General features: G+C 41.2%; 1 protein-coding gene across 1 annotated transcript; it reads left to right on the top strand.

The window, feature by feature from the left end:
• The first annotated feature begins 3 nt into the window (after positions 1 to 3).
• Positions 4 to 25,062, top strand: LOC112574346 (somatostatin receptor type 2-like). The gene is made up of 7 exons (XM_025255362.1): positions 4 to 851; positions 1,257 to 1,651; positions 11,884 to 12,005; positions 20,380 to 20,503; positions 20,944 to 21,134; positions 21,523 to 21,673; positions 22,601 to 25,062. Exons 2-7 carry the CDS (start codon positions 1,325 to 1,327, stop codon positions 23,084 to 23,086), a joined length of 1,401 nt encoding a protein of 466 aa, XP_025111147.1. The 5' UTR covers positions 4 to 851; positions 1,257 to 1,324; the 3' UTR covers positions 23,087 to 25,062.
• The last annotated feature ends 2,937 nt before the right edge of the window (positions 25,063 to 27,999 follow it).

Genomic DNA, 27,999 nt, shown 5'->3' with positions numbered 1-27,999 from the left:
GAAGAGCAGTCGGGTAACGGCACATTCCTTCAAGGGTGATCTCAGAAATCTGATTGTGTGGAATGGGTCTGTTGTCTGAAAAATTATCTGTACACCAATCTACGAAACTGAAAAAAATGTGTTAAGAAATCTGGCGGTGTGAGCACACTTTGACAAAAAAAGTTTAGTGGGGAGGGGATTATTTTTACAGTCGAAGCAGCTACTAGAACATGGGCGAAACAAAACGGTTTCACATCAGAGATCTGCTCCTCTAGATATCTTACAGTGGCTACAGCAGCCAGACACAGTCACCGCCACCACCACCACCACCATTCCTTCCTGCTCCTCCCCACCACCCCCAAACGTGCATGCGCCGGCGAACAAGTGGCAATCTGTCGTATGTGGATGCAACCCACGTGTTATCCATCCTACAGACTCGTGCCTGCTACTGGGTGCAACAAACTCGCGCGCCGACTTCGCATCCTCCACCCCACCCACCCAAGACTACCCCACACCCACCCACCCACCCACCTCCCAATCTCAACCATCCCAAACACGATTGGAGGGACCGCGTCTCCGTGGAAGGCAAGACGGAGGCAGCGAGAGGGCGCCGTGCGTGCGCGTGAGCTTTCAATCAGCCCGGGTGTCGTGCTATAAAGATGCCGGGTGCCCTTTGCTTGAGATGTCATTTACAGGCACCTCGCGAGAAAACGCTTATCGACTCCTGCGGCAACACTGCGGCAATTTTCATTGGAGGATTGGCTGGGTCGCCACCTAGCGGCGAGGGACTTCATTCAGTCGCCGTTCGTTCGTTTGTTTGTCTTTTTTGTACTTCGATTCAGCGGCTGCTTACACCTCTGCGACAACAGCTTGTAAGTCATCACCCTGGCCATGATACTGGTCTTCAAGTATCTTCTGATGATAAGATGATAAGTTTGGTGATGTTGTTCCTTTCAGCTGCGGTGTATGTTAATAGATGATGTACAGTTAAACTTGGGTTTAGCTATCCTGGGTGTAAGGTTGAAAGTTTGTCATGTTCGTCAGTTCGTTCGTGAGATACAATCTTGCGAAACGAGTCAGTGGTTCATGAATGAATAATCCTGATTTGAGATTCTAAAAAAGACGATTTTAGTCTATCTTTTCTCTTCAATGTGTGTGTGTTGGTGCGTGTGTGTGTCCTAAATAATTTCTATCTTTCACTCGGTGTCACTCTGTGCATGTGTTCAGTTCACGTGCACGAGCGGCACGCTGCTGACGACTCTTCTTCTCATTTACAGCTCGACACAATCATCAAGTTTCATCAATCGCCACTTCTTTCCTCGCTTTCATTCTCTACGCCGTCATCATGACCCCCGCTGTGTCAGACCCCACGCTCTATGACGTCACGGACGCCAGCATTGCGATTGTGACGCCACCCTGCAACCTCTCGAACGGAAGTGAGTACGAATACTGCGACTACATATACAACGACACCATGCCGTCGATGCCGCTAGAAGAGGTCATCCCAGTCTCGTTTATTTACTCCGTCACCCTGCTTCTGGGGCTGGTGGGCAACGGACTGGTCATCTTCTCCATCTCGTACTACGGGCGGATGCGAACCGTCACCAACGTGTTCTTGCTGTCCCTGGCTACGGCGGATCTTTTGCTGGTACTCTTCTGTGTGCCTGTCAAGGTACGACCTGTGTTATGATTATGTATTATTATTATGTATTATGTAATTAAATAAGCGAGGAAGGGGATAGTTCTATGACTAAACTATTTCGTTAGCTGTTTAGATGAAAGAGATGTGTGTGGGGGAGAGGGGAGGAATATGAGAGAAAGAAGTTTGGGCTATGTTCACTACTGTTCAAAAGATCAACCGGTATATTTTATCTGCGATCATTATCACTTGTTGAAGTTCTCTCTGCGCTAATCCGACATACAGAAGTTCCAGGAGTCACGTTAACAAAGATAATGAAGGATGTCGACCATGAGTCCGGGACAGGGTCACCAGGGGCGAGAAAAGTCAGGCGGGAACTTTTCCAAATGACTATATTTTTATTGTCACGTGATAGACCGTCTTAGCATTGCATGCATGTTTTGCCCACTTTTACAACTGATTTTGAAAACCCACACGAGCTCTATGTGCTCAACGGTTGCCAAATGACACAGAGTGACCTCCCCTTTTTGTTGGTGCGCCATTCAAAAGATGTTCGAGAAAAAGCTGTCAAAGTAGATGCACTTTCTTTTTGTGGGGAGGGTTCCGGGTAGAAAGATTACACTTCCTCCTTGTTCCGTGACAGGAAATTGGGATTCATGGATTTGAGTCCATTTTCAACAGTCTGCCAGTTATAGCGCCTTGAACAAGAAGATGAAACACAGGAACATTATTGAATCTTGAGCTTACGTGTCCGTAAAAATAGAAACATGATCATTATGTATGATGTCAAGGGAGAAATAGTCACATAAACATTACCTGTTGCATATTAACAATTTAAAATGTGTTTGTTTACAAAAGATAGCTCCAAGCATAACACGCCGTTGATTTCATTTTCTATATCGTCCTCCTTTTTCAATTGTTCTTCCTTCTTTCATCCTTCCATCCTGTCTTCTTGTCTTTCATTCCTGCTTTGCTTTTGACTTATCCCACGACACTTTCAAACTCCCATCAGCCAATGAATCATAACCGGTGTGTAGGTGGACTTCCATTGATGAATGGTTCTTCGTAAACACGGCTCCTGCTGTGTGAGCGGCATTTTGCTCGTAACAGCAGACAACTGTGACCTGTGAACCCGGGGTGGCTGGGTAAACCCGCTGAAGTCTCGCACACAGAGAGATATTGTTGGCTACCAGGGGAGAGATGTTTTGGCAAGACCTGCCCTTTGCCCCCGAAGGAAACAAACGTTGATTGACGTAGCAATGATGACGCATTCACTACTCACTCACTACTGTCGATGATGACGCAATCACTACTCACTCACTACTATCATCATGTCGATGTTTAGGAGGAAAAGGAGGGTAGGAAGTCATACGGGAGTTACCAACCCTCTCTATCGCAGGGTGCTGCTGGGTTGATCTCACTTGCCTCTGTAACCTATGACCTGTCTCGTGAGCACCCGGATGGAATTATAAGTAAAGAGAATAAAACTTTAAAGAAATAATTGAAAGTGGAGAAATAGTTTTCACCGCATAGACTACAGTTACCAAGTTTTTAGACAACTACATCTTATTCGCGCCAAAAGTAACGGCTACTAAAACAAAAAATAACTCGAGAAACAGCTGCCCACGTATGGTTCAATGCTAGGAAAGACGATAATTAATTACGAATTTATAAAAAGACTAGTTCTCTGTATACAGACTTCCTAATATTGAAGTTAATATTACACACAGTTGCATTTGTGATAAAATATTTTTTTTCTAATTGACTAACCTCGGGAAAAAATTCTGAATGGTTAATGTTGGATAGGCGCTTTAAGATGTCTTCCACTAGAATAGCTTTGTCTGGAAAGAAATCTAGAACAACAAACATCCCCAAAAAACAATCTTGGGTATCGCGTGCAGAGGGAGAGGCACGCGACTCCTGGAATGGCCTCTTGTGTACAGCGTGGCTCGTGCAATGACTCTACTTACTCCCGCCGGACGCCGCGCGATGCTGGCCGACTCCCACGTGCAGCATGTTGCGTGCTGCGCTGTCTTTTGCTGTAATCTCTCGCTTGTCTTTTGACAACAGACCGTTTCTTGCTGCGCCTTCTTGCCAAATCTTTCTGTCTCATCTCTTTTTTGTTGTTGTTTGGTTTTTGTGTTTGTTTTTGTCTGACTAATCTCGAGTTTCTGTAGATATATATCACGTTCTCTCTCTCCATCTCTTCTCTCATTCATTCCCCATATACAGGGTTGGCCAAAACGTAGGTGTATAGTGAGATGTCTTGTTTTTTTGGTCTCGCTGCCATTGCACGATCAGACACACAGAACAAAATATCTCGTGTACTTTCCTTCACAGTCGCACTCCTGCTCAGGTTTACTTGTATTCACATAAATCTCACTCTCCTGGACACTAATACCCACATTGACTTCTGACCTCGTCTTTTGTAGCAGGAATCTCGGAGTCCGACCTCGTAACCTGGCGAACTAATGGCTGTGTGGTCGAATGTTTGTAATTGTTTCCTGTAGGGTTCGCTACCTGACACTAGAGATCACTGCACTTTTTCCCCACTAAAAGGTTTGCGCCACAAAAAAAAGTTAAAATTGAATTCAAATTGTTAATCCGAGAACTTATTCACAGATCTTTTTTGTTCTGTTTGCTGTTGTTTGTTAGAAATATATATATATCAAACGATCAAACTCAGCAGCCACCTGTACTCATCTTGCACTTTGTCCAAACAGGTTGTGTGGGTCCAACTCGGCTAAACACTACTTCTCTCTCTCTCTCTCATGTGATTAAAACTCCTTCTTGGCTGAAGCAATTCTCAAAACTGTGCAGAAGATTTTATTTTCAAAAACTTCTTCAGTCCAAATGCCGGTCAAGCCAGCTGCAGCAGCAGCGCTGTGATGAAGACGGTTGTGATATTCACTTACATCGTAAAATCTGTGTACAACAACCACCACCGTAGTCCATCAGCTGCATCTTCATTCTTTACTGTATTACCCCTTGTCTGCCTGTTAAATATCGTTTGTTTGTGTATTTTACTGTTTTTCCTTCACTTGATATTATCTGCGATTATTTGACTTCTGTTACATTTTATAAACAAAGATTGCCGAGGAAATTTATGACAGATGTCGCACTTAACATTCCCCAGTCTTTCAAATTTTGTTTTCTTTTCTCTTTTCTTAAAGACATCTTTCCTTCCACACGTGCTGGTGTCAAAAGAATGTGGGATGAAAGTAAGACTATCCCTCTTATTTAAAAAAATACCAAAATGGCAAACATTGAGAGTGCTGGAATCGGAAGAAATCCTTTGCACGAATTGTGTTTGGTTAGTACAAAGCCCAGCAGCCTCACTGATCACGTGACTAAGAAGAAAAAGGTCTTTGGTCGTTTCTGCTCTGATACTGTAATGTTGGGGCCTTGATTTGCTGCAAGTGCGCACACGTGTCAAATGTAAGCTTGACTTGCATCCAGCATGCTTTGCGGCTGAGTCATTATCCCACTCCTACCTGTTGTGGTTCTGTCTCTGTGTCTGGGTGTGTGTGTGTTTGTGTGTGTTGTGTTTGTTTGTGTATGTGTGTGTGTGTGTGATCACACCGGGGATTTTAGTTTGTTTTTTACTTTTCAGCACTGAAAAATACAGTGTATCACTGGTGGTATTTTCGAGCGAGCGATACATGTACGAGAGAAAGAGTGAGAGATTAGAGATCCAAGAGACCTAAATGTCAAGGGAAGGCAGGTAGAGAGAGAGAGATTAGAAGAAAGAATTAAGAAGGAGGCTTTATACCTTTCTGTTCGATTTCGAACTTTGTTGTGAAAGGGTTTCAATCACCCTCTAGACGCGGGAAGCCATAGCCTGTACCAGTGAGGAGTCGGACCCCAGGCAGCCATCTTGTCGCCGTGTGGTCCGCCATTTAACTCTCATTAAGTCTAATGGCCGTGACATTCCAGCGTGTGAGCTGCCCCCCGCCTGTCTAACGACCACTCTAACCTCGTGGTCACGTGACATTCCAGCATGTGAGCTCCCCCTCCCCCGCCTGTCTAACGGACCACTCTCACCTCATGGTCACGTGACATTCCAGCGTGTGAGCTGCCCCCCGCCTGTCTAACGGCCACTCTCACCTCGTGGTCACGTGACACCACCGTGTGGCGCTGGCCCACCTTTACGGTTCGCACCAAGTGCTATAGAGATCCGGGTGCTACCCCTGGTATTTGGTCTGGGTAGTTTCTCCGCCGCCACACAAGTGAGAGGCACGGCATGCCGGAATGTATGTGTAAGTTTACTCGGGGACTGGCACTGTGATGAAAACAGTCTGAGGCCGACCTGTCTGCTCTATGTATCCCATGTAGGTGGTGAATGCCGAGTCAGCTTTCTTTTTTATTCGCATGATGCTGTCTTTTTCCTTTAAAGAGAATTCAGAGCGGAAGGGAGATAACAAGTGCAGATGTACAGCACACCTACACATAAAAACGTGTTCTCACACACACACAGAATGGTGAGAGCAAGAGAGAGAGAGAAAGAGAATTAAGCTTCGACCTTTTTCTATTCATTTTTGTGTTCGTTTCGTCTCTCTCTACATATATACACACAAATTGTATAATGAACCCATATTTTTTGTTGGTTTTTTTTTTAATTTTTTTCTTTCAAATTAACTTGACAAGAAAGATGTTCTGGCTGATAGACTATAATCTCATCAGTATTGCCGATATTTTTCAAAAAGAGAAAAAGAGCGAAAAAGAGCAAGAAAGGGAAAAAGAGAGAGAATACAATTCTTTTTTATTTTGTCAGGACAATGACCTCAGGGTGTTACGTGAGTTTGGAGTTATCACGCCTGCTTTCCTGTATTTTCTCCCTTTGTTTCTTTTTGCTTCCTGTCCGTGTCTGTCAATTCCTGGCTCTCTTTCTCTGTATTACTGTGCTCAGTTATTCTCACAGCAGATAACCAGAAGGGAAATATGCTTGTCTGCCACCAATTGAGAATTGATTGCCTTGGGTTCGGTTCTCGTCTCAGCCAGGCTGTTCTTTCTCTGCAAGTGGCAAGTGTTTAAAGGGCTGGACTGCTTTGCCCTGATATACACTTAGTTGCCATCTCGGCGTAAAACACGATTGCCCTCTTTCATCTTTTATTCTTCTTTTATTTTACCTTATTTTTACTTTACTTTACTTTATTCTTTATTACTTCCTTTCATTCTATTTTTTCTTTCATTTTCTTTTATTCCTTTTTCCGGTATTTTTTTTCCATTTTTCTTTTTTTCTTTTTTTTTTATTCTTTCTATCTTTTTAAAGTGTTTAAACTTTTTTCTGTCGGTGAATGGATGGAAAGTAGTGAAACTTCATTGAAGACTATAGCAAAGCCAATGTACAGACACAAGCTAGGAGCTCAATACAGGACAGAGCGACTCCCCAGGCAGATGTTACACTCTCGTCCTGAATGTCGCTAAGAAATAATTCAAGTTAGCACTCGCCTGTCGGAAGCTGTCTCTCGGGGCTGGACAGCCTGTGAACACAAGGCTGCAGTAATGCTTCAGAGGCCAGCTTGTGCCAAACCTTTTATGCTGGCATCATCATACACGGGTGGGCCACGTCTGCAAAAGTTTCGGGTTTCGTTGGTGGCTGTGGATGGACACCAGGAGTCTGTCCACATCTCTGTCTCTAAAATTCTCTCTTTCTGTGTGTGTAGGTTTTTTCCCTTTTTTAATCCATTTTGCCAGAGGCTAGTCTCGCTCGGTGTTAGCCTCTTGTTCATTTAATGAGGCTCTCGATAGATAAACCTCATGCTGTTCAGAGATTAAACATTCATGAGAAGACTTTGTCTCTTGTCTGGTTACCTCCTGCGACCGCCATGTCCTCCCAGTTAGTCACACGACCCCACAGAAACACCCCAAAGTAATGTAGGTGAAGTGGCCATTTTTTGTAAAAGTGTCTTTATATATCACATTTTAAAAAATATATGCTATCTTTTTAATTCTTAATTGCGAGAATTTTCTACAGAGTGCCTGCAACTTTGTCACTCTTCACCTCAACTACCCAAACTTTTACTTATTTCATTCAGTTTCCTCCACTCTATTCACTCACTCGCTCACTTCACTTTTATGTTTTTATTTGATGATTTGTGTTCTCTGGCTACCGTTCTGTTGTTGAACTGTGTGTGATGAGTTGAACATGTTCTATGAACTGATTCATTAGTCAGATTTCTAAGTGAATTCTTTCTATACATTCCATTCATGGTAGTTTCATTTCCACACTATGTTTGGCACTGATGTGAGTCAAAAAGACTTCTTTCCTTGCATCTGAATTACACAATCAAGTCGTCTTCTCTTTCAGGAATCAATAAATAAGAATGGAGAATGAGTGCGACTCCATTATCACCAGCTTAAGGCCCACTTCACACTCTGCGACTATAAATATAGAGATGGAGACGAATTTTTACAGCATAAACTTCGAAATAATATTAGTGAAAGCTGGATCGAATCCCGGAAAGAAATTCTGAGAAAACTATTTTTAAAAAGTGAAAGAAATCCATATGTTGTGAATGGTTCTTGATTACCAAATCCTCCTACTGCCCTGTGTGGCTGGTGTAACGGAGATTACATTGAAGTCTGGTCAGATATATAATTATTCTGTGGAAACCTATTCGGGTGGTGGACGGTTAGTAGAATGTACTTTCTTACTTTAGAAATATATGCGTTATTATCTTTCCCTTAACTAAATTAATGAATTACCAAAGCCAGACTGTCTACTTTAGTTGATAGTCGTGTAGAGGGAAGCTAGCTACAGTGATGTCAGCTGTCACGTGACCTGACACCATGTGTTTGCATTCAGTAAGAAGTCCCAGATATTCACATTATTGATGGATGTAACCTTCAGTGTTATTCGTGAAATGAAAAATGTCACTTGTGGCTCGGATATTGACGATTGTTATTCGCTTAATCAACCTCTTTCACAACATTATTATTATTTACATACACTGCAGGCTTCTGTTGGGCTGTCAGAATCGTGGCTAAGATGTGGTTAACTGTTGACAGTTCAGTTTCTTGCTCACCTAAATGTGAGTTTTCGACTAAAAATATTCAACAGAAATGTAATCGCTCAGAGAAGACAAATAGGGAAATGACAAAAAAATCTACGAAAAACAGGAAATAAAATATTTGGAATATTTCAATATTTAAAAAATATTTATAACAATTTACTGCATCTTCTAAATTGTCCAATCAGTTGGGGGTTTTTTTGAGTGGCTGTTGGCTGCCGTACCTAAGTGCCCCCTAATCTGCACGCACGGGTTTTGTATACGTGTCAGTTGGTCTACAAGATAAGGTCCAGGTTATTTTTGGCTCTGCCCGTTCACACACATCCGTACACTTCCGGAAGACGCGCGCATGCATGAAGAGGAAACATGTTTATCGTGCTCGTTCCCGCAGAAATAACATGTTTTATGTTTGAGAGGACTCAATGACTCATAATAAGCCCCTTGCTTTCAATAACCGGCATCTGCGGGAGCTGTCTCGATAGAAGTTTCTCGATGGAGGAGCTTCCATTGCAGCTGACAGGACGACACCTAAACGATCGGTGCAACTCTCGCCATACAGACTTGGCCTCGGTGGTGGTGGTGTGGTGTGGTGGTGGTGTGGTGGAGGTGGTGGTGGTGTGGTGGTGGTGTAATTTGCATACAGATGGAACTGGAAACTCATGAAGTATTGGCCATATTGCTGACCGTAACGATTGCTGTGTGTTTGATGACTTTACCGATGACCTAACCGATCACATTGTGTTTGATACTTTGCTCATCAGACTGTGCTAGATGACTTTGTTGATCACACATCAACTGGCGACTGTGCTGTTTAGATTGTATTTGATGACTTTGCTGATGAGACTGTATTTTCTGATGAGACTGTGAACGTGGCTGCTGTTGACCGGACAGGTCAGTGTGGGTGTGTGTGTGTGGGTGGGCGAGGAAGGAGGGGAGAGGAGTAAATAAGAAGTCGATAATAAATAAGTCAAAGGCAAATGGGTCTGTAACGCTGCAAGTTTTGTTACAAATAAAGTTGAGTAGTCAATAATAATAATAATAATAATAATAATAATAATAATAATAATACACGTGTGATTTATATTCACGCTCACGAAGGACCATGCCCTCAGTGCTTAATGCTTAGGTGACATCGACAGCATATGAAGGACAGAAGAAAAAAACCGAGCAGACAAGTAAGACAAACATCAAAGATGCAAGGAGGAATCAAGGAAGAAACAGGATGGAAAGTGTCATAAATATGCAGATAAAGACAACCAAGCAGATGAAAATAACAACTATTGACATCAACATAACTGTATTTTGAATCGTTTTTGATGATGAAACAGTTCTTTTTTTCGTAAAGAAAAGTCTTCTGATCAACTGGAACAAATGTTGGAGGAACTTAGGACATGGACTACAAAGTAACAAGAAAAGCGGAAACTGCTAAAAGGGAATATCTACTGCAAGTGGTACTTCTTGGCTTTGTTGACTTTGTTCCAGTCTACAAACAGAAGGAAAACATGATTATCTTTCTACGACCTCAAGAAAAATTGGTGTCAAGCGTTTTACACATGATCTTACCTCCAATGTAGCTGAGTGGACACACACCCTTGGATTATCTTCTCATTTTTCTCTTCTCTAATTAAGTTTTCCTAGTGATTTATTTACAAGTAGCCCGGTCTCGGTGGAAACATAAAACTAGCAACACAAATTGGTTTGGACAGGAGCAGGATGACCTGTGAAAATGTATCCACTCATGGAGTTTGTGCAAGCTTACCATGGAGGTGCTAGAAAAAACTGAGACATTGACATTGACGACAGCACGAGTCGCTTACAATCTGAGCTCGACAGCAGATGGTGGGTCAGACACCATCTCAGATAGGAAAACTCAGGTTCTTGGTCTGTAGAGTTGTCGTCAAACACGTATTAATATTAAAGGTGTAATCATCGCACCACTTCGAGTGCTATTTATATTTAATGATATTGTTTGCTTAATAAGATAATATTGTTGTCTCGCTCTAGAGTCGTTCTTGGGCTACAGGATTTTATTTAAGGTCCTGAATATCCACATCATCTCTATTAACTGGTTTAATAATGAGTAGTTTGAATAAGGAGGAAAATAATTTAATTGCCAGAAAAAATTCAATATGTCGGTTTGTAGGCTTTCCTAATTTCCCTTCCACAAAAAAATAATTACCCGAAGTCGAGGCCAAAAATATGGGTTCAAAGTACAAACTGAAATGAAATCTTCACAGAAAGACATTATTCTTTCACTAGATGGTCTAAAAAAAGGGGGAGGAATGAGGCTATGGTAATGAAAGTATGGCCAAGTGTTTGTTCTTTGAACTGATTATTTGAAGCCATATGTAACTGTCAAAAATTAGTCTTATTCAGTCCGTCTGCTGGGTAATTTCACCACAGACCATCTAAACTTCAAAAGTATGATTATTTCTCACGGGGTCAAAATAGACTATTAACTTTTTTAATTTTGCATACTTTACTTTCTTCCTAAAGTTTGGTCCTTTCACAATTATTTTGCTAAGGTTGAGGTTATTGTTGTGTCGGTGTAGATAGTCGCAGTTCATGTTTATGGCAATTAGTGCTTTTAGTTCTGTAGCAGGCTAAGGAAAGATGATGTAAGCCGTTAGATGATGCCGGCAGCACATCAAAGAGTATCGACTGGAATCAGTCAACCGTATCAGCGTCTTTCCCGTGTTTCTCTAAGTCTGAGTCCTGTCATTAATGCCATGTGTGGAAAACTGCGAGCTAAGGCTGGACACGAACCATTGCCCACAAGCTACAAACGTCGACCTGTGACATGGACACTAGTGTTCTTCGAGGGCGACATTGATTAATCGATGCTTGGCCGTTGTAGACACTCTTTGAACTTGTCGGTGATCTTCCCGGGTATAATCTGCCTCATTATCGTTCATCGTGACGACCTCTCCATACCATTGACATGTTTGCCGTCCGCTCCCCATCCAGTTCTTTGTTCCAAACCCAAATATCTGGGTGTTGACAAACTTAGAGATGTTATTGTCCTTGCTCCTTTCGAGATGTTTGCTTTGATTTACGAATGGATTCAAGAGTTTGCTGTCGCGAATAAACAGAAAATTATATTACAGCTCTGTATAGTGGGCCGAGAGCATTCTTGGGGAATTGATTAATAATTTCTTGGTTGAAAAATTGGGCCTTGGAAAGAACAAATGAATGAGTGAATGACAAGCCTCGTACTTTATGCTCACAACTGATGTCGTTTGTGTGTTGCAGGGTGTGGCCTTCTTCTCCTTCACCTGGGACTTTGGTGAGGCGATGTGCAGGCTTGTCAACTATGTCCAGAACTACTCCATGATCTGCTCGGTTCTCACCCTCACTGTCATTTCACTAGAGAGGTACGCGACAGTTTGTTTGTTTGTTTGTTTGTTTGTTTGTTTGTTTGTTTGTTTGTTTGTTTGTTTGTTTGTGTGTGTGTGTGTTTTCCGGAAAATTCCTGGCTTCACTGCAACGTTTAGAGACTGCACTGCTGGGTGATCAGTTACTCTTTTTTCATTAACCAGTTCTTCCCTCTTTATATCCCTCCATTTGGTGGAGAGTAATGTCCCTTCTCTCAGTGGTGCTGGACCCTTTTATGTTTCTGGTGATACTTAGTGATTCTTATTTGACCAGGGGAGGCATGAACCGATTGTTAGTCAGCACTTCTTCACAAACAGTTGGTTTCAGACAGTTAAGTTAGGCTCCAAGTTCTTCTTAGCTGTTAAATTAAGTTGCACATTTAATGAATAAAAAGTTACTGGGATGATTGCTCCTCCACTTAAAAAGTGTCCCCTAGTCTTTGGGAGCCAGATTTGGCACAACTCCTACGACTCACTGCTTTACTTTAAGTCGGGTACACTTAGAAAAATATTAAAAAATATATACAAAGAGGTCAAATTGGCGGTTCTCTACGCCCCACGTGAAATGTTGCCAGCCCTAACCACATATTTCACGATACGTGTTCAGTTAAAGACCTACTTGGGTGCAAAGTGTCATGACTGTGTCAAGCAAGGTGAAAAAAATACTATTGCCCCTAATATGAGCAAATAGCACCTTCCTGTTATAAATTTACCTGTCTACAACCATGAAAGAGAAACAAATTATCATGTTTGTCTACAGATACACACCTAATTAACATATGGCCCCATCTCTCCCATCGGCTGTCACCTTCACACAAACCCTGATGTCTTGATTGTTCACCCCTTCTGTGAATGGAGATTCTTGTGTGTTTGCATTTAGAGAACGGAAATAGGATATTCACCCAGATTTTGGGAAATACCTCCCGCATCTTAATTATCAGAAAAATTTCACCCCTTTAGGACTTTAAATATTATATAATACAACATCTCATACCATGGTGTGTTTCTGGCACTGTGACCGGAAGTACTTAACCCTTGTCTCTGCTTACACCCGCTGGAGACATGCGATAATTCGACAATAAACTGTTGCTCGCAGACACCACACACTTGTTGTCTATTTACTTGTTTTCTTGACAGAAGCTCGCTGTCGCCCAGGTCTTCGAGGTCTGCGCTAACGTCGGTCTCTGGACTGAGAATATTTTCTTTAGTGGGATTTTCCACCCGTAGTTTTTGGGTGGTTCGGTATACTGAAGGTTTTGATCTCCCTTTTATGCACCCAACTAGCGTCCCTTGGACAGAGTGTTGCTGTGTTGATTTATCTGATGGCGAGGACGCAGCCGTGGTTCGCGGAGATAAGTTTTCTCCAGTGCCTGTCAAGAGTTATTTCTAAATAGTTCTCGACCTTTGAAGGCTGGGAGTAACAGACGCTTCCTCTGAACTCACAAGGTAGTATTGAGAGTCCTGACTGGTCGGTCTGTGTCTTCAAGCTCTGCCGAGCTCTTCCTCTCGGCCACCGCCGACATCATCAGATAAGCAACTGAAGCAAGTTATAATCGACATGGATGCTTTAGCCATGTCTGGGGAATCGGCACAGAAATATTTACTGTGCAGAGAAAAGGGCTTGGGTATCATACACGTGGAGAAATACAGCCATTCGGGTTTTCCCACCCTGCTCTAGTCTGTGGCTAAGGGCAAGTACTAAACATCTGATAAGGCAAAACTTAGATGGAGCAAGCAAATTGTGTGTTTGTGTGGGTTCTCTCTATGTGTCAACACTCTGGGATGGTCGAATTGGGAGAATAAGAGAAAAAAGATATTTCCGTTTCTTTAACTACGAATTTTTTACTAGTTGTCTTCTCATTGGCAGGAGCGGCTTTCGCTAGGTTATCGTCCTTTCTCATGTTTTTCAAACGTGGGTTTGCCAGACAGGCCAGCCGAGCACAAAGAGATCTTTTCTCATCTTAAAGGCAGATAAGGATGACGATGCTCCTCACCCAACACATTGTGTCCGAGGAAACTTCTAGACACGAGGTGCCGCCTTAAGTGCATTTTGTTTGAATGTTGTCATCGCGCTGATATCCAAATAAAACATAAGGTGGAGAGTTTATGTTTAAAAAATGACTCCTAACGGACAACTGTGCGACAGAGAGATTGTAATGTGAGTTGAAGTGCAGGCTCAGCGGGATACAGTTTTTCTTTGAATTTCTGGACCTACCTGCTTTTTAAATGTTTATTTACCATGCTGCAGCTTTGAAATCAACGCATTTTGCTGAGCAAATTAAATAAATAGAAATAAATAAAGAAAATGTTTAATGAGAAAGTTTTTCTAGTAGAGACAGCTGTGTGCTGCGATTTTTAGGACATGGGTGGATTCCCTAAAAGATGAACACCTTATACTATAGGGAACAGGGTCAACGTGGCTATAGAAGCTTTTCTTTATTTCGGTTTCTTCAATCCTGATTTTTTTCTCTCTTCTTTTTTTTTTCCTTCACATTGCTCCTGTCTTTGTTAAATCATCTTACTTTGTAGCATGCTACTTTCTATCTTCTCTGTGTGTTTGTAAAATTATTGTGACCTACACACTTGATTACCTGGTCGGGTACAAACCCTCTCGACTCTCATGTCATCTTGATTAGTTCTGGTGAAGAAACCAACTTGTGAGGCGTCAACATACATTCATTCCTTTTCAAAACTCTCTCTCTCTCTCGTCTAGTTAAATAACATTCAGTCGACTCCACAACCTAACCTTTTCTGCCACAACATCGAACAGACCACAACAGTCTGCAGCTTCCGTTGTGATTAGATTCGTTTAAAAACATTATTTCTTCATTTTACATAGTATGACATCACATGAGCGGAAGCTTAGTGTGCCAATTTTTGTTCGCAGGAAAAAATAATTTTGGAAGGAGCGCGCAGCAGAGCTTCTCTCGATGCTTATCGTGGAGGCCTGCAGTCTCCAACATAAACCTCATTATATCTGCCTGCATGAAGCAATTATTTCGAGATATTTCTTGAAAGGGTCGAGAAAAGTAGATGGCTTGTTAAGGACTGTGTTAAGAATGAAGGAAATGCTAACTTTATCTGCAGCATCACAAATTAATTGAAAGCGGCATCGAGATTTTTGCTATGGCAACGTAATCGTGTTTAACACTCGCAAAACCTCGGTTAGCGAGCGCGTTCTCAAGCACGCGCACACACTCACACATACGTATATATAGATATAGCCTCTATTATAAACATTTGCCAGTTACTGACATCCATTTACTGACAGATGTATTTGCTATTGTAATTCCAGTATGTCTAGATGCGGGCAATAAATAATGTTGAAATCGTTTATCTGTAACTGCGTAACAGGTAATGGCGGCGGTTGCAGCATGGAAACAGTTTGGATATTTGTAGAGCAATAATAACACAAAAAGCACGTGAGCTACAATGTTGAGATTAAGTAACAGACAATGATAAAATAAACATGACCTGTTCATGACTGTGCAGATGCGATGAGAAGCTTTATTTTTTTATTACTAAAGGAAATAGCTGTACCAAAAAAGGAGTTCAGCTGTGTTAGACTAAGTACAGACTTATTTTCCCAGATAACAATTACTAATCTGAGTAAGTAATAAATTATGTGATTTTTCATCATGTTTCACACATCAAGCAAAACTTAAGGTTGGATATTTTTTTCAAATCTTACAGTAATCATTAAAAATGAAAATGACATTCATATCATTGTAGCAGAATAAGAAATACCTTTTACCCACCGTGAAGATTATTTTTAAAATTTTAAAATTGAAATTTAATTATTTTAAAATAATTAATTGACACGTTTATTCGAGGTGTGTGCGTTCTTGAGTCCTAATGCAGTATTATGTTAATGTTCTGGTGGTGTCGGCGCTATCTTTCTAGAAACATGGAAGCAAAAGCCAGGTAATCGAGTCCAAGTTTCGAAAGTGTTTTGAACATTGAATGTGTCTCTGCTTGACACTGCTTGTAAATGTGTTAATACAAAATGTGTTGAAATCTCAAAATTATTTATGTCCTCACTGTTGAACTCGCCAGTGTTGTCCACCCTTTTAGCTGCTTTTGGTAAACAACTCACATTGCTACAGGAAATAATTCAGCAATCAACGGCAGAATGCGAAAAAGATTAAATTGGATGCATTGTCGCCCCCTGCTCTGAAGCCAATTTATGAAGGCGTGCGCGAAACACACACTCACTAGCAAACACACTTACATAAACATACATTAACAAAAAAGCACACACACACAGTAACAAACACACATATACAGATTCTCATGCACTAACACACACACACACTCAACGCAGACATCTCATTTCACAAGAGGACCACCAGAACTTTAAAAAAAAATCCTCAGAGGAGATGACGAGGGCAATTTTCATGCTGTCGAGAGTAACTTTCCTACAGTGTGGTTGTCTGTCTGGACCAGTCTTACTTGCACTCTCCCTCGTGGGTACGAGAGAAATGGAAGAGTCGTCTCCCTGATGACTAATTCAGTGAAGACATCTCGCAGACATTTTGCTCTCCCCTGACCTGCGCTCTCCTGCTTTGCTTACATTTTGTTTTTATTGATTTTCTTCCTTCCTTCCTCCATTCTTGACTGGGACTGCGACAAAAATAGCTTTGAGAGCCCGTCCCATTAAAAAATAATGTAAAGGCTGCAGTAACAGGTAACGGTTTCTTTGCTCTGGCATCGGGCTGTTGAACTTTTAACCCTGTGAGATGTACGAAGCTATTTCCACTCTCTCGTCATAGCTCGCTGTTGCTAGTGGTAACCATTAGAAGAATCTTATACAGAGGAGAGAGGTGTGTGTAAGTGTGAAAAGAGAGAGATGGAGGGTGTGTGTAAGTGTGAAGAGAGAGAGTGTGTGTGTGTGAATCTTATTTGTGATACATAAGGAGGGTCGTTTTCTCATCATGTTCTTAAACTTCTCGGAGAAAAAAATGCACTTTTCAGCCTTTGCTTCTTCCTACCCCGGTTCCTGTGTGACTGGGCTTCTCTCTGAGTGTGCTGGCTGGGGTACGACTGAGTGTGATGATGTTTACAGAAATCGCAGGGATGAGAGTTCTGGGTAATCAGGTGCAAAATAAGAGCGCGCGCGCGTGTGTGTGTTAGACTGTTATTTAATTGCTGATTTCATATCTATCTAATTGAAAGCTCAAAACAAAAATCAAATGATTGTCATCCACATCGTCGTCAACACTCACTCTGTTCGAACTCAACACAAAATAACACTTCAAATCGCACTTGAGCTTTTGACGAACCTGCGTCATTGACTGAAGGAAAACGTTTGGAAACAGTAAAAACACAAAAAACACTTAAGAAAGAAATATAAAAAAGGAATAAAGAACTCAGAAAGGATACAGAGAAATAAGAACGAATTTAAAAAATCAGATTGAAATTAAGAAGGTAGCAAACAAAAGGAATAAAGAATAATAGATAGATGGCTCTGATTAATGACTTTAAAATTATTAAATATGTCTCACAAGATAGAGCGACAAGTTGCACTCATTCAAAGCAGTCATGGAGGAAAAAAAAAATCAATCCACTTCACTCCTACCCGCCAACGCAGCCCCCACCCCAGCTTGCAACAGTGAACCCCTTTGACTTGCCTTCAAAAAATTCTGTGCAGCTGGCACTCTTCGAGAGAGATGATTCCTATCAGGCCCCTCGCCCCATTGCATGTGTTCCTGCTGGGTTTTCCCCGCTCAACAGAATGTGCTTCAAATGACAACTTTTTAACAGTTCTAACGGACTTCGTTATCGTTGAATTAATTCCTTCCAATAAAACCAGAAATGTGAATTTCTTGACAGCTGACTCCTACTTTGTCCGTGTCCAGAAGCACATTTTCATGTCAACACCACCACAACCGCTCTCTTCTTCTTTTACTGAGAGAAATTATGGGTAGGTTAAAAAATCAGTTTTTTTGTTTTTTTTTTTTTTAGTTTGTTGGCAGGTTTTACCGTGACATCGATAACAGTGCGCGAGGTGAGGATGGGGATGCGTGGGCAGGGTGAAGTACACTGACCTGCGAGTGAGAGAAGGGAGAGGGATGGGATGGCTGTTTGTGAAAAAAAAAAGTGTTATCAGGAAGAAAACGGTAGTACGGCGCCCTCATTCATCATGCACACTTCATTCACTGCCGCACTCCCCACTCTCCCTTCCACCTCACGTGACTTCAAAAGGAGAGCGGGGATTGGCTGCGTCTCGCCGCAGAGTCGAATGAAGGTTTCCTTTGACGCTGGGTGTTGAGAATGAGCTTTTTACAGGGAACAAGGGCTCCTTCAGATACCAGCGCGCTGTCTTAGGCAGATAAAAACAGGAGACAGAGCAGGGTTTTTCTACCCTTAAAAAAAGAGAGTTACAGAAGTTGTTAATTCATTTTTGAGATTTCTTTTACTACTTTCTGTGATTCTGTGTCCCCCACCCGCTCTACTTCCCCACCCCACTTTCTGTCATTTCCCGTCGTATTCCCCATCTCTCCATCTCTTTTATGTTTGATATAGGAAAAGCAGTCCCATTCCACTTTGATGACAAGGATGACATTGTGGTAATGTCTCATTAGAACTAAGATACGGATGCGTAATTATATAAAAAAAAAAATCTTCTTTGGTGCCTTTCTATGAAAACAAGCACAAATCTACAAAAAATAATAATTAACAAACAAAAATACTGCAGCCAAAAAAGAGAGAGATCTTATGGCCAGAAAAACCAACAGACAGTAGTTATCCACCTTTCATCACTACAGAAATCCGTGCGAATGTTCACTTCCGGTAGAGACCAATGTAAATAATCGCTGAGCTAATGAAAAGCTTTGAAGAAATTATGCAAATGAGAACGGGTGCAGATGCAAATGAATAGGATAGTTACTTGAGGATAATTCAATAAAATGTCTCAGTTTGGTGCGAACGGATTCAGATAATAATAAAAAAATTCAAGGCAGCTTACTCACAGCGCAGGATGCACGCCCAGGGACAATGGCGCCTTGTCTCTAAATAACAAGGCAGGTTCAAGAAAAGATAATCTTGACACCGGTTGTCGTCGTGCTCATCTCCCCTGGTTTACTCTCTCGATGAAAAGAGTATTACAAGTTAACAGCAGCAGCAGCTGCATCTGCGATGTCTGGTGAGATCGTTGTTCTGCGCCTGGTGTACTGTTTCGCCCACCTTTAGTAGACATGGCTCTGTATCTCTCCTCTTCTTCTCGTCTTCCACGGGTCACAGAAAGTCAGAAAATCATTTCAGAGGAAGTTGCTAGTTGTTTTCTTAACTTTTGCTTCCTGCGGCGGCATTTCTGAAACAGCGATATCTTTAATCTATTGCAAACACACAAGCACAACTATGAGTTTTTTAAATTTATGCTTCCCTAATATGCTTGCGTGTGCGTTCATGTGTGTGTGTGTGTGTGCTTTGAGTCTTTATACTTGAGAGATAGACGGAGGAATAGCAAAGGAAGCGAAAGAAAGATGTAGACAGACAGGAAAGAGAAGGGTAGAGAAGTTGCTTCAAATAATGCTAAATATGAAAATTAATGAGGGGAGATGACAGAGGAACACTACAGGGCTCTGTCTGAGGCTATGTTTAGCTATGTGCGGTTCACAGACGATGACAGTTAGGTAAACCTCATATTTTTGTAATTTTTTGCGATGCTGTACTCCCCCTCTCCATCCCACTAGCTACAGACCTTCTCTGTGCAGGCGCGAGCATGTAAACACTTTTTTCGCTGTTAACGAGCCATGATTAACAACATGTTTATTATAACATCAGGTGAGCTGCGATATTTTGGGAACAACGGGTAATGCGCCTCCGAAAGTTTTCAAAGCGATTTTTGTTCTTGATGTTAACAGGGAGCGGAGAAGAAGTGTAAGCTAGACAGACAAAAATATATTGACCCAACAAAATATGTCTGATTATCGATAATATAAAATATTTCATTAATAGATTAAAGCTGTTTTCGTTACTTCCGGAACTTATCAACCTCACCAAGATCTGTAAAGCAGTGAACCTTGCAAATCCCCGTATAATTCTGACCATTGTATTCCGTTTACAGTGGTCAAAGACTGTTGTCGACATGTAAGCTATATTGTTGACACGTTTCCCATAAAATATTAATAATAAGAATCAGAATAAAGTAAATAATTGAAATACCTTATGTCATTCTCGTTGTGATGAATATCACAGATAATGTGTTCGTTCTATTTGATTGAGTTCTCTAATTGTCATACAGTCTCCTTCATGTTTTGGTCGTTTTGGAACTTTAATTAAAACTCATTAATTTCAGCTTTCAAAGCGCCAAGAGGTCAGTCTTCTCGACTAATGGATGAGTTAAACATGACATGTTGACATGGTGTTGCAGGCTGGTGGCTGTGCTGTTCCCGCTGCGGGCCAAGTATTTGTGCACCATGTCACACGCTCGCCTTGTCGTCGTCCTCGTGTGGGTCGTCTCAGGACTCCTGGCTCTCCCAACTATATTCATCATGGTAATAATAAAACATGTCGTCACCAGTAACTAGTCTTATTCACTTAGATTAGAGAAATAGTATTTTGTAACGAACTTAACTTGGTCATTTAAACAAAAGTTGTATCCTGATTAGGCCTTTGTACAACAATGTATTCCATTTAATTTTTTATAACCATTTTTATTATTTTGTATTGTTTCTGATGGATGTAAATAGTTCTTACATGTGTGGTATATGACTGAACAATTCAGTGATAAAAGAAACAAATAAACACTACAATTGTAGGATTAATGCAAACAGCAACATCGCATAAAAATACGGTAATGGCAAGCTCGATGTTTATTTTGATATCCAGACCTTACTCGTGTACAATGTATGATTTCATGCAAAATCAAATCTGAATACCTTACTTAATTCAGTTAATTCTATCTTAATTACTTCATGCTAATTACACTCGACAGCACTACATGCCAGTGGGAAGGAACGACGAGTATCACTATTGTATCAAGAACTACGAGCATCCAGTCTACATCGTCGTGTATGAGCTGTACATGTTTGTCCTCATGTTCTTTGCTCCTGTTGTCATCATGGTCTTCGCCTACAGTGTCATTGCCCTCAAGGTGTGGAGAGTGAGCGACATGCGCACTGGAGGGTGAGTTCATATCCTTGAGATAATACATGGATTGCTTCCTTGCCTCCTCTGGCTGTCACGCAGTAAATTCTTTCTAACCTTTGTTACTAACCGAGAGTTAACCCCGTGGGATAAGGGGGGATAAGACAAAGGGAACAAAAGGCTTACCTTTTCTAGAAACATTCTGAATGGCTAAAACTTTCAATAGTGTACCCTTTCGTCCTTATACTTAAACTGCTTTTTGTTGCATGAAGGGTACCAAGTGGTGATGCACGTTTCTTTAAACACTATTGTTTAGTTTTCTTGTTTTAAAACTAACGTTTATTGTAGTAAGGGTGCTTTGAGCTATGCATTTCTTTCAAAAACAACAACAACATGTATATATTTTCTTATTTCGGTTTCTTTGCAGGATTCTCACGACCACTACTTCTGAGTCGAAGCAAAAGGTGGCACCGAAGGTAGAGGAGAGTGAACAGATATATTTAGGCAACGGGAAACAGAAGAGCCTCCGGGGATCAAAGGGGCAAGCTGTTACTGAAGAAAAGGAGACGAGAAAACAGGTACATTGGGTCTGTAATGACTCTCTAGGGGGAGACAACTAGCTCGAAGAACGGCCGACACGCTGATTCTTACCTCCGCTGGAGCTTAGTGTCTTTCTCGATTGTCTCCCCCCTGGGAGCGGGTTAAATGAAAGCTCTAACAATGAGAGAATGAACTATTTTACCTCCTCCACCTATAGGGTAATGCATCAGGGGTTGTCAGGAGATGTCGGCAGCTTGTTCAGGAACATACCGGTATGCACTTGACGAAACCGTCTGCCTCAGGACGCTAGCTGATTGAAGACATGACTGTCAGAAGCGCAGCACTTCGCTAGGCTGCAGCTAAAATGGAGCAGCCTGATAAACTGATCATAAAAATGTCAGGACTGGAGCTGTCTGCTGGGGGCTTAACCATCCGGTTAGCGTTTAGCGAGGTGTCGTGCACGTGACCCCAGGACACGCTGCTGTAAACCTTTGCAGCGCGAAGCCGTGTGACCTCTCCTCCAGCTCCTCCCGTGAAGCTGCTGCTCGATCAAGATTATCTTTCGTCATCCTGATGAAAAAATGTCGTTGACAGACGCGAATTAAACCGATTAGATAACACGGGCTGCACTTGCGGTCCCGCTGCGCGTTATCTGTCCTCGAATTTCTCTTGAAAGTAATTCGACAAATCAATGTAGAAGAGGCTTAGATATCTTTCATTTTGAGTAGTATTTTATTAGTCGAGATCACATGTAGCTAACTCGTCTAACACACAGTTGTTTATTGTTTATGTAATCAAGAGCTAAGTACCTGGGGAATAATAGAATTTTGTAATGTATGCGTGCGTGCAACCCAGAGAAAAAGTTGAAGCAATGTTTGCTGTCTCTGTGACTAAAATCTGTTGAACTATTTATTTATTAGTCGATCTTCAAACTGAATTCTTCTGACGGCGAGTCGTGTTAACAGGTGGTGCTGATGCTGGTGTTGGTGGTGTTGTTGTTCGTGATATGCTGGGCTCCGATCCTCGTCAACAACATCCTGACAGCCCTCGGGTACCTCCACTACCTCCACTACGACTTCCTCAAGCCCATGCGCCAGGCCTTCCACATCATGTCGTACTTCAATTCCTGCGTCAACCCTATCGTCTACGCCTTCCTCTCTCGCAACTTCCGCCAGAGCTTCAAGATGGCCATCTGCGCATGCGTGAAAGGAAGGGCGTTCGTGCGGGCGTACCGGTTCAGCATCTCCGCCGCCAGCACGCGCACCTCCGCGGTCCACACCAACGGTCGCGCGCTGATGACGCTGGTGGAGAAAGATGGAGGCAGCAGCGGCAATGAAGTGTCCTGCCCCGCGATGGGATACGACTCCGAGCAGCTGGAGCTGCGCAAATTTCAGTCTAAGATACTTGTGAGGCTGCAGTCAACAACTCAGGCTGTGTGTTCTGAATCATGAACACGTGACAAGGACTGGCACTGTCTTATGTTTGATGCAGGGAAAGATTCTCATGGGGTTTTTTTTTTCCTACATAAAAGTAAAACGTGTGAGTTCTGGACAGTTTTATGATGGGCGAGGGGAGAAAGAACGAGGGGAAAACTGTGATTAAAAGGTGATAGACTGCCATTCATCTTTTGACCTGTGACTGGCAACTACGATGGAGTGTGTTTTATTGCCTGTTTCTTCAGGAGGAGAGCAGATCCGAGACGAAACAGCAGTTATCTGTTATATCATGTAGAGCTTCAATAAGAAGCTCTTTCATCAACTGGAAATGTAGTTTAAAAAATGCATGTTTCCACAGACAGGTAAAAGCCTCAGCTTTCTGAATATCTGTCCATCATAAACACATCTTTTCACGTCCGTAGATGAAACAAATAACATAAAAACTAATTTTCATAACAAACCACTTATGAGTACTACTTAATAGTCGACAAAATTACTGAAAAAATAACATCGCAGTTGGATAAAGTAGACACAAAGTTTAATAACAATTTTTTAAAAAAGTAAGTAAATTATTCTCGAGACTATGTTGAATACCTGTCATCCGGGTCTTGAATGTTGCACCATCAAAATCGCTCAGGTAATGTAGCGAGAGCCGTTGAACTGAGCTCACTCGTTAGGTGGCGCCACGCGTCTGTCTAATCAACACATGGCCGTCGCTATCTGCCTCTAAGACAGAATTATCGTCATAACGAGCATTCACAACTCATTACGGGGATTATCTCACTTTAATTAAAAACGATCAAAGAGCAGGGTGATTGATGTTAAAACTCTCTGACTGTGGAGGTAGAAACGAGCTGCAGGAACAAGAATATCCACCAATAAATGTGGTTGTACATATCTGTGATATAACAGGATGATATTGTTACACCGTGATTGTTTTATACACAACAAGTTAACCCTTGTCTTACTTTGGGTAAGTTTAGTTAGTATTTTGTTATCTTATCACATAGTGTTCTAATATCATGGTCATATTACATACACCTACATGTGCATTTATGTGTCTGTCTCCGTGTGGTGCTGGACCAGGTTATTAAATTCTTATGAGGAGTCTGTCTAATTGAATACGGGTTGTATGAAATATAAATCCGCCATTACTTGTGAGACAATCCATTTGCAATTTGTTTGCGATGGGACAGTACAAAGACCGCTGCCTGGTTCGACTCTTAAAGCCACTATGCATGTACTCCTATCCACATAGTCCTTGAATGACAAAATTTAAATGAATTTATCTACATTTGTGCCAACTAGCTTACTTAATATGTCCTATGAGGTTGCCTTCCTCCACAGAAGCAGTTCAAAAGGAAAGATTCCTAGCATAGGATTGAGAACGCCTTTGTTTATTTCATCGTCCAAACAAAAATAATCGAAAAATGTCAAAGAGATGAATTATAGTATGAATTATACATGACACATACATACACAAACCATACACTTGTTTATGTTTTGTAGAACTGATAGACATGTCGTGCAAATCGGGAGCCAAGTGTATATTTACAGTTTCTGAACATACCATTAACTTGGACCAATCCTTCTCCTATAGCCTGTGTTTTGTACAGAAGAGGCTTTTAAACATAATGTGTGTCACCTGTTATAATCTCTGTATAATAAGTATGTAAGGAATATTTCTGGTTTCTTCAATACGTTTGATGCGTTTTGTTATAGTTTGTTATTGCGATTTGATTATGAATGCCTATCTCTTGCCTTTCTATGTTCAGATACAACATACAAAGATCTCCTCGGTAGATACACCGCTTCCATTATTTGATTATTCTGTATGTATGTTTAAAGTTTGTTGTGAACACTAAACTGCGTTAATGTATCATTTGAGGAAGTTGTTTTTTTCTTCTTTTTTTTATAATCTAGGAAGTAGTTTGTCTGAGAACCTGGTGAGCTTGACAGTTGTTTCTTAAGGCAGGATGGCGATAGTGGCATAGTGATCAGATTAGTGAAACTATTAGACAATAATGCAAACCGCTATAATGCATGTCGTTTGGAAACAAACTACAGATTGTCTCGCTCTAGAGCAGGGGTGGGCAATTAATTTTCCCAAGGGGCCGCATGAGAAACTGGGATGGTTCTAGAGCAGACCTGGGCAAACGCCGGCCCGCGGGCCGGATCCGGCCGCCTCCTGTCTCTGACCGGCCCGACGCTGCCCACCAGTAAATATACTATATATACATATTGGGTAAAACTGAGTTAACTATATTAGTCCGCCTCTAGAACCATCCCAGTTTCTCATCCGGCCCTCTAGAACCATTCCAGTTTCTCATCCGGCCCCTTATTATAGTTAACTCAGGTTTTACCCAATACTGTATATATAGTGTATATACTGGCGGCGAGCGCGGGCGGGCCGGTCAGAGACAGGAGGCGGGCGTTTGCCCAGGTCTGCTCTAGAAGCATAAACTTAATCAATCCTCAACTGCACCTTGTTTAACGGTCAGCCACGTTTTGTCATTACCATTCTTCATCGCCGAAGAAACATCCACGTGACAGGAAGGCCCGACACGAGGTCAAGGCCGCACGCCAGTTCAGTTCCGTCAGCCGCCATTTCTCTCAACGTCCTGGCTCCCGGCGTACACGATGTGCGCGTGCCAGCACGTGCGTGCAGGTGTTGTGGATAGGATGGTGAGAGGTGCTTGTCAGACCTGGGAGGACTAACTCCAAGCCGTCACCGCCACGTGTCGTCGGCGCCAGGTGCGAATCTTCCTACGTGAAACATGACAAATGGCCTCTGACCCCGGGTCATAGTGTGTCCACTATTTACCTTCCGCTTCGCGTTCTTTCAGCTGCAAAATAAATAAACTAAATGTTATTTTAAAAAACACGCGTTGCTGGTACTAGCAAGTTTGCCACCTTTTTAATTGCTCCAGCCATCATGGCCTCTGATAAGAGCTTTATTCCAATTAGAGAAGAAAACCTGAGAACTTAATCTACTCTTCTTTCGGTGACCGTTACTGATTAAAAGTCTCTTTCGTCAGTGTAGCGCGGCACCACGAGGTTTCCATTTATCTTTTAAAAAAAACCCAAATAAAACCTTTATATCAAACCGATACCCTGTAGGTTCTTCTGACGTCATCAGGACTGTTTACAGCAAAGTTGTGTCTGGTGTCGACATAGATTTTGTAAACGCTGTATATCTGTGTCACAGGAATCACGTGATCATTAGAGAACTAGCACGGTGTGCCTCTCAACGGTTGTCATAAAGACGGTTATTTAACACCCGGAAAGTGATAACTTTAAATGTTTAGAGGAAAACATTTCCTTAGACAGATTATCTGACATCTGTGTGTGTGTCCAAAGTATCTTTATTGCCATGACAGGCAGGTATTTCCTGTTTGAGGGACAGTTCTGACAAAGATGGCGACGTCGACTGGCATCTTTCCTGGTATAGTCAAGTTTAGTCACTCTAGAACAAACTTGAATGATTACCCTATAAAATTGTATATATATATATAAAATGCATAATTATGTACATAAAAATATTTAAAAAATAAAATAAATCTTTTTGTAACACAGGCTATATAACCAGTAAAGTTGCACGGAGTGATGAAAAGTGAGCAAAAGATGAAATAAACCTTATATAGTTAGGTTCGTCTGATTTAAATCTGTCAGTCACCTTTTTTTCTTTTCGCTCTGACAACAATTCCTTATAAATCTCTTCAAATGAAAACAATGGATGGCTTGAAATGTAAGATATTATTTTCTCTCCTGACATTGACTGCACGTCCTTTTTCTTCTCAATATCCTTGAAGCCGATTGTACGATAAAAAAAATGAAAACAATTTGAACCACATCTATTCGTAATATATTCACGAATATTCCTATCTATGAATGACACTGATAATTTCGTAAAATGTAAAAATGCATAAACATCATGATTTTATTTGTTTTGTCTCAGATTTTTCTGAGAAGTTGATTTGTTTGGTTTTAGCTTGTTTATTTGTTTTCAGGTTTCCAACATTTAATTAAAACGTCTACATATTATTGACATGATATTTATAGCTGCATTTAATGAGCAGAAATCACATATACCTCGAGTGTAAATCATTTTCTGGATGATGGGATACTGAAGTCAAGCAGGTGTTCTACAGACAACATGTTTGGCAAATAAACTGCTTGGAAGTCTCCTTGGACAAGATGTTGCAGTCTCATGCTCTGTGATTTATTGCGGAAAGGTTTCTAAATGATGTTAGTGTACCGAATAAATTGTTTACTTAAGCACCAATGCATGACAGTTGTACAGCCATTACGATATACTTTTGCATGAGTATAATACAGTCTGTGTCGTTTTTATCATAGCTGCCTACTTTTGTTTTCTCAAGATACATATATGTATGAATACATACAATTTCAAACTGTATTTTAATGAATTTTCGAGTTTTAGATATCTACAAATTATTTGCATGATTCTTTTAAAAATGTTATATTCGCTTGTGCAGTGAGTTTTGTTAAAATAAACTTGTTTCTTCTGTAAAAAAAATACTTCTTTTTTTTCCTATGGAGTAATGTATATCTTTTAAGCAACAATTGTACTTTATATTCTTTTCATTGCCAGTTTGACTAACTTTGTTTTCACTGTCAGCACTTCACATTTTGTGTAAAAGAAGGAACACATTAATTTAAAACTTGTTTTAAAATAATATTTCAAACTTTAAAGTGGTTGGATTAAGCAAAATGTTGATAGCATGCTCTTGAAAAACAGAGCCTCGATGAACATCCGGGTTTCTGATTTGTTTTCCTTTTAATATCCATCTACAGGTGACATTAAAGTGCTCTATTTTCTTTTTCCCCCCAATTCCTTTATTTTTATTTAACATTATTAATTATCTTTTCTATAATGTTATTTTTGTTACTGTTTTCTTTCTTTT

The sequence above is a fragment of the Pomacea canaliculata genome, linkage group LG10 (assembly GCF_003073045.1).
Source record: "Pomacea canaliculata isolate SZHN2017 linkage group LG10, ASM307304v1, whole genome shotgun sequence".
NCBI lineage: Eukaryota > Metazoa > Mollusca > Gastropoda > Architaenioglossa > Ampullariidae > Pomacea > Pomacea canaliculata.
The sequence above is the reverse complement of the archived record's forward strand: the minus strand, read 5'-3'. Positions and strand labels throughout refer to the sequence as shown.